This window comes from Gavialis gangeticus, unplaced genomic scaffold (assembly GCF_001723915.1).
Source record: "Gavialis gangeticus isolate Ggan-Ray unplaced genomic scaffold, GavGan_comp1, whole genome shotgun sequence".
Lineage (NCBI taxonomy): Eukaryota > Metazoa > Chordata > Crocodylia > Gavialidae > Gavialis > Gavialis gangeticus.
In genome coordinates this window covers 17,194,887-17,202,041 of record NW_017728993.1, presented here as the reverse complement: position 1 = coordinate 17,202,041, position 7,155 = coordinate 17,194,887, and the positions used below count along the sequence as shown (strand labels likewise).

At 42.5% G+C, this 7,155-nt stretch overlaps 1 protein-coding gene across 1 annotated transcript in view; it reads left to right on the top strand.

Moving 5' to 3' along the window:
- ZFYVE9 (zinc finger FYVE-type containing 9) overlaps nucleotides 1-7,155 on the top strand; it is a 90,226-nt gene that overhangs the window by 62,113 nt on the left and 20,958 nt on the right. The window contains exon 10 of the mRNA XM_019501307.1: nucleotides 5,723-5,947. Coding sequence (XP_019356852.1) covers nucleotides 5,723-5,947 — 225 coding nt within the window. The remainder of the gene's footprint in view (nucleotides 1-5,722; nucleotides 5,948-7,155) is intronic.

Here is a 7,155-nt window from a genome sequence, read left to right as displayed (position 1 = left end):
GCCTTGCTGAAGTCCAGAAAGACTACATCCACCGCGACACCTGCATCCATGGCCTTTGTGACCTGATCATAGAAGGCAATCAGGTTGGTCTGACATGATCTCCCCTTAATAAAACCATGCTGATTGCCCCTGAGCATCATTTCTGATGCCGGCCCCTCACAAATGTGCTCCTTGATGATCTTCTCAAAGAGTTTCCCCAGGATTGAGGTAAGACTGACGGGCCTATAGTTACCCGGGTCCTCCCTCTTCCCCTTCTTGAAGATGGGGACCACACATTTTGTTCCAGTTATTTTCAGTACAAATTTTGTTTGAATCCAGTCTTTATTGCAAGACTGGTATAGGACATAGTAAGAGGCTTCCTTTCAGTTGCAAATCTCAAATAAAGTGTGCACAAGATAACATGTGTGCATTGAATGTGTAAGTTTTGCTCCCCTTCCTGCATCAAGTTGGACCAGGATTTGGACCTTGTGATGGAAGCTGGAACTACTCTCACAGGAAACGTGCTGGCACGCACAACCTTAATGACCAGTTAATGTTTGTCAAACAGTTTGTTGCTGTAAATGAGCAGGAAGGAGGACTTTCAGTTCAGCTAGAGGTTTATAATTTGTGCTGGAATAAAGGGAAAAGTAATCTTGACAACAGTGTACAGGATAAAGATGTGATAACATTTAATACAGAAGTGACTATGATTTCAGTTTTGTTGATAGCTGTGGACTGTCAACGTACATGGGTCTGACATAAGTGGAGAAACAGGTTTTCCTGCTTTTTCAATCCCTGGTTAGTGTCGTTACTTTGGATGAATTGGTTACTTTGCTGAACTGAAACAGTCTTCTGGTTTTGTTAAACTTGATTATGTTTGCTTGATTAAAATTAGGTGTATAGTAAGTTCAGGTCTTAGTTGTAGTTTATGACCATTTCAATTAAAAATAAGGTGCATTTTTAGCAAGAAATGTATTCAGTTGAAATATAATCTTTTTTTTTTTTAGTTTGGAAAATCAATTTTGGTTTTAATTAATTGAGCATGCAGCAAAATAGAGGGTGGATACATGAATGGATGACTGATAAGTTGCATAAATAAAATACCCTTCTTTTCCTGGGTGTAGTCCATCAAACTGCAGTAAAAACATATATTACTTAAGGTACATTGCATACTTGTAGACAAGCCTAGGAAAGATTGCCCCACACTAGTTTTTGGTAAAGAAAGGGACATGTATAAATTTGTCACTGAAACGTACCCCTGCCCACCTTACTGAAATATGCTGCTAGGTAGGTAAAATACTGATTTCATCCAGACCACGTGTATTCTTCATTCTGAGTTACTTGCTGTTGATATGCGTCTCAATACAAGGCTGCCAGACATGGTTTTTTTGTTTAGTGTTTTGTTCATGTGGCCGTTTTGTCAAACGGTGTCTTGTAAAAACACGCAGCACCAGTGTGTTCCCTCCCTGGGATAGTTGCTTGTCCTCGGTATCTTTGTCAATTTTTGATGATTGCTGATTTTACTGAAATACAGAGCTAACTGGAGAGCTGGTCCTGCTCCTGCTCCATCAAGCCTCATGTTAATGTCTTCCATAAGGAACGATACCACCGCCGCTGCTTCTCTGGCATGGAATTAAGTCAAATAATGTTGAGGGTAACATCAAGAATTAAAAAAAAAAAATGAAAGCAGGCCAATTCTACTCTGTATGTTGAATGAATAAGGGTAGACAAAGATGTGTGAGCATCTAGAGATACGCTTGAAAATAATGAAGTACAGGTGTTGCTTAAATTTAAGGTTAAATCTAGCCTATTGTCAGATACAGCATGGAAATATGTGATATGGAAAAATCGTTTAAATGAAACAATTTGGAAAGAGGCAACGGGTTCTTCTTTTGTCTTTCAGAAGGATCATCAAATATGTGTGTAGTATCTTGCTCATCATAGAAAGAAATCTCACTGGAGAGTTAAAGGCAGTTGGGGAACAGGAGGAAGGTCATGCTGAAGTGTTGAAGCATGATTTAAAACAAATCGGGAGAGCTGCTTTGGATTTAAGTTCAAGGGTAATCCAGTATAACTGTGCGTGCTAGGTATTGAAACTCATGCAGAGCTGCTTTAAACGTATCCTTGCATGCCTTTGGCACTTGACAAATAATATTATTAGTTTTCACCATACCTCTGATACAATAAGATTGGTGGGAGCAAAGGATTTTCTTTTCCAGTTCTGGACACCTTATGAGTTGTTTTGAACGAAGTCATAATGTTGTCTTGGTTTAAACTGTACACTCTTGAGAAGGATAACTTTTTGTTGTGGTTCCTTTTTTATGGCTGCATTTTGGCTACAAGTTTCTTGACGTATCTATCTGTTGTGCTCAGAGTATTGTAGCTTGGGTTGAAACAATACATTTAAGTGCTGCCTGCCTTTAGGAAAGTTGTACAACACAATCAAGCTTCTGTCCAAAACAAAGACAACTGCACTCCTGCTTGGAAATTTGAATGGCCTGGGGAGAGAGCTTATGGCTGGATATTGTTGGGAAATGTTGTGTATGACTGAGAGGAGGAAGACAATATGCAGGAACGGATTGCATGTGACACCAGAACTGCACAATGGGTGATCCTGGGACAAGCGAGGACAACAGGTTTTTGGTTTGGGAGTGCAAGCTAAAAAAAGATTTGGAGCTGTGAGCAGGGAAAATGTCTCAGGTGGTTTAATTCCTCTTGTGTTCAAGAAAGTAGGGCTTTGTACGTTCTTGCAGATGGCATCAGACATATTTGACTCCAGCACCAATTTCTTCTAATTGGAATCACCTACAAGACCCCAACTTTTGCCTAGTTGCTCAGGTGAGAGCTGAGGATAAGAATAGCTGTGGTGTGTGCAGCAGGGTGTTGTGTAGCTGAGTTGCAGTTGACATTCTTAAGGGTTTTATAACCTGTTTCAGTTTGCTTTGGGCAGAAAATTGTCTCATTAGGCAGCCCAAGTGTGCCTCCCTTGAGCTCCCACCTTTAGAAACCTAGCATAAATAGCCAGCCTTTCGGTTTGGTTCGATATTTGGCTTCAGTCACAAGTGAAATGTTTGATCTCTGTTATCCCTGTTGTACAATAGTCCGGATTGCAAAACAGGGCAGTGCAACACAGCTTTAATTTGCCTTGCATCTTTCATACAAACAGGACTCCAGAGAAATCTAAATTAAATACAGGTATGGTGAAAATTAATTTATTGATTTATACATTGTAAGGCCAGAAGGGACTATTATTGTGATGTAGTTTGACCCAAGGAACTTGACCTGTAATTTTGCATCAGGCTCAGGACTTGTATTTGCAGAATAGTACAGGAAAAGAGATACAGAGGTGAAGAAGACATGCCTCCTGTGATTTGCATAGGGCCAGAGGAGATCCCACAAGGACCTTCAGACAAAAGCACACATGATGGACATTGTGCTTTCCTGGGAGAGGTATGGGGGCAAGACCTGACTGGGGCATGAGCACCTTGCATGTCCAGTCTTGGCTGCAAGGGGCTTTCACAGCAGATTTATCCAGAAAACACCCTGGAGCAGCTGTTCAGGTTGGCTAACCCTTCCCTTGCCAAATGAAATACTTTTCATGTGTTTTTTTTTAAGTTGTATTTGCTTAAACAATGGCATCAGGCTGATTTGTAAAGTAAAAGTGAGGAAGATGTTTAATTGTTCAGGCCATGCATTGTTCAGAGTGCTGATAGTTACCGTGGCTCTGACTTGATAAACTTTCAATCCTGTGCTGGAGCATATGCTGCGGAGAGGAGCAAAACTGCAGCACATGCCTTGCAGTGGATTTGCAGGGGCTAGAGGACAGGGGAGGGATGTACAAGTCCCAAAGGAGAGTCATGACTAACTCACCGAGGCAACTGTGCTAGTGTGGGAAGAGAAGCCCTGGCACTGCAGAGGAGTTGCCTTGCGTGTGTGCATGCCTCGTGCCCCAGGTGTTCAGGTCCAAGATTCCTCGTGGATCTTACAGCAGCAGTGCCAGCTCTCATGGAAACAACGCTTTCTGTTCCTAATGGTGTGGCCGTCCTAGACCGTAGAGTTGAGGCAGGCATGGAAGGCATTTCCTTGCTCTGTTACAGTCCTTGCTGTCTTTGTTTTGTGAAGATGATCGGCTTGGCACCTTGCACCACATTCCCCTTGCTCTGTATTCAGAGGGAGGAAATGCAGCAGCCTGTATAGTTAAGTTTAAAGAAGAATTTTGTGTCCAAAATGAATGACCAGGGGGCATCTCTTGTGGGACTGATTTGCCAACTGTGCACATCTGTGAGATCAAGACTAGTTCCAGGAATATTTCCAGCAGTAACATTTTTGCTTATTTGGGGAGTAGCAAAAAAATAGAATTTTTGTTTAAGAATGAGAAATACTTCTCCCTGTGCCTCAGTCTCAGCTGCAATGTACAAAATAGGCTAATTAAATAAATGCTCCTTTGTGCAGTTGCTTAGCTGACCCAGATCTTCAGCGGTTCTGTAAGTGTTTGTGTAAAGGAAATCTAAAGCAGGCATTACCGATTTGGTGGTACATTTGTATTATTTGCCCCAATGCTTTTTTCCTATCACTAGTACTAATATCTGAAGGACGTGGTTTCTTAAACATGTCCAGTTTCTGCATTGGAGATTCCAGGAAAGGTCTTGGAAGTACTACACACAATTACATTTTGTGGTAAGCTTCATCGGCATGAGACATTGTGGAAGACAGGTTTCTTATGAGTGCATATCGGGGTGTAACTATTTTTCTTCTAGGTGAGACTGGTTAGGCATAGTAAACAATAGCACATTATTTTATCTCCAGTGTCTTCATTTGGTAGTGTCTCCCAGTTAATGGAATATAAATTAAGACGGTATGAGCCAGAGCTTCAAAAGCAAGTGCACCTTTTAGCTGCACAAGTATGCATATACCTTGACACACGCATACAAATTGAGGGGAAAGGGAAGGCAGGTATTTATAAGCCTGTTTCATTTGTGTGCATGCACAGTCTTTATATCAAGCAAGTGCCGAAACGGGTAAGAGTGTCCTTTTGTGCATGTTTCTCTATAATCTGGCTTGATAAGCATCAAAACCCCCATGGTATGCATACCCCCAGCACTTGTGCGGTGGAGTAGAATTAATCTTTCTTTTTCTTAGTTTCAAGCTTCAAGATAATTTTTCAAAATGAGGAGCAGCACTGATGTAGCAGCAGCTCATGAAGCTTTCCAGTATGGGGGCAATCTGCTTCTGGTCATGTAAAATGGTTCTAAACTCAAGTTCAAGGAACAAAATAACTTGGAGGGGTTGAATGACCCTTTGTCATGTATAAGGTGCTAATGCCAGCTCAGATAGATATATATAACTATAGCTATTGCTATATCTGCATATCCGAGCTGGCATTAGCAGCTCAGATGATAATATATATAAAAATGTTTATATATGTGTGTGTGTATGTGTATATATAAATGTTTTTATATATATTATTATCTGAGCTGCTAATGTGTGTGTGTGTGTGTGTGTGTGTGTGTGTGTATACGTTTTGCCCTCCAAAAAAGTTTTTTATATATATAGATAAAATATCTATCTATATACGTTTTTGGAGGGCACATATACTCCTCCTATAAAGTGATCAATGGGAAGTTAAGAATGTTATTCTGGAAGAAAAAATGTACTTAAATTCATTTTCCTTCTTTAAAAGAAGCTGGTTTAATTTTTGATGCAGGCTTCAATCCAGCAAAATGATGAACTTCTTTGTTCCTAGGTAATGTTGTGGGCAACTTGGGGCACTCCTTTTTCAGCCAGAGTTTCCTTGGCAGTAAAGAACATGGCGGATTCTTATATGTGACAGCTACGTATCAGTCACTGCAGGACCTGGTGCTCCCTACGCCGCCCTACTTGTTTGGGATTCTCATTCAGAAATGGGAGACTCCCTGGGCTAAGGTATTCCCCATCCGACTGATGCTGAGACTTGGAGCTGAATACAGACGTAAGTAATGTGTTCTCCTGACCATAGCAGGGTTATTCGTTGACTCTGTTCAGCAACATGTGCATCCTCTGGATGATCGTTTTCAAATGTCGTGGCTGCGTATGTGCAGAAGAGCAGAGTGGAAATGCAAACACGTAAAAGATAGAGGGACCAGAACAAAGGTTGGGTTAGTCCTCTCTGCTTGGCCATGTAGCAGGAACAGATGAATCATAGAAGTCGGGTCGGAAGGGACCTTGTAGAACTTCAAGTCCGACCCCCCTGCCTGGGCAGGAGAAAAACTGGGCTGAAATGACTCCAGCCAGGTAGGCATCAAGCCTCTTCTTAAAGACCCCCAGGGTAGGAGCCAGCACCACTTCTCTTGGAAGTTGGGTCCAGATCCTAGCCGCCCTGATCGTGAAGTAGTTCTTACAGATGTCTAATCTAAACCTACTCCATAAAAAGCTAGGGGGAAACTTGTGCTGCTACTAGAGCCCTGTCCATTAAGTACAATACAGAAGTCATGTCACCTAGATCCTTTGCCATATAGTTGTAACTGGTCAGTAACATCTTTCAATTAAAAGCTATTAACCAGGTAATAACTAACATGTTGAAAACACCAGTGGGACCTGAAAGAGAACAACCTTATAGGGCACATCCCCACGAGTGGGAACGTGTTTTTCCCTGGGGCAAGAAGCAGTGGCACACCTTGTGCTGCTGCTGATTGTCCCTGGGGAACACGCACGCCACACGTGCTGTGGCACACAGGTGGGGTAGGGGAGGCTGGGGCCAGTAACTGTGGGAGCCCCAGCAGCCTTACTTGGGCTTCTGGGAGTGGCAGCTGGAAGCCTGGCCAGCATCTGGAGTGTGGCTCCAGCCAGCCTGGCTCTGGTTTTGCGTGGTTCACGCTGTTGCTATGTGTGATGCCCCGCTTTTTTTAGGGGTGGATTTTTTTTAACCCCAGGATCTCCTGGGGTCAAAACTTCCACCCCATGCTACAAAGCAGCAGTGCAGAAAATGCCTGTGTGTGTGGTGTGCGCAGCATGTGGCGCTGCAGACAGGTTTATGGTGCCGCATACCGCATGTCCCTACTTGTCTGGACGCTTTTATAGAGTCAGTGTGCTGCAGTGTTAGAGCTAAGGCAAAAGGGTTATTTTGCCTTTAAATTCAGTGTACCATTAGTGAAAGGTGGGGAACATAGTTTCATAGTTTCTAGGGTCGGAAGGGACCTG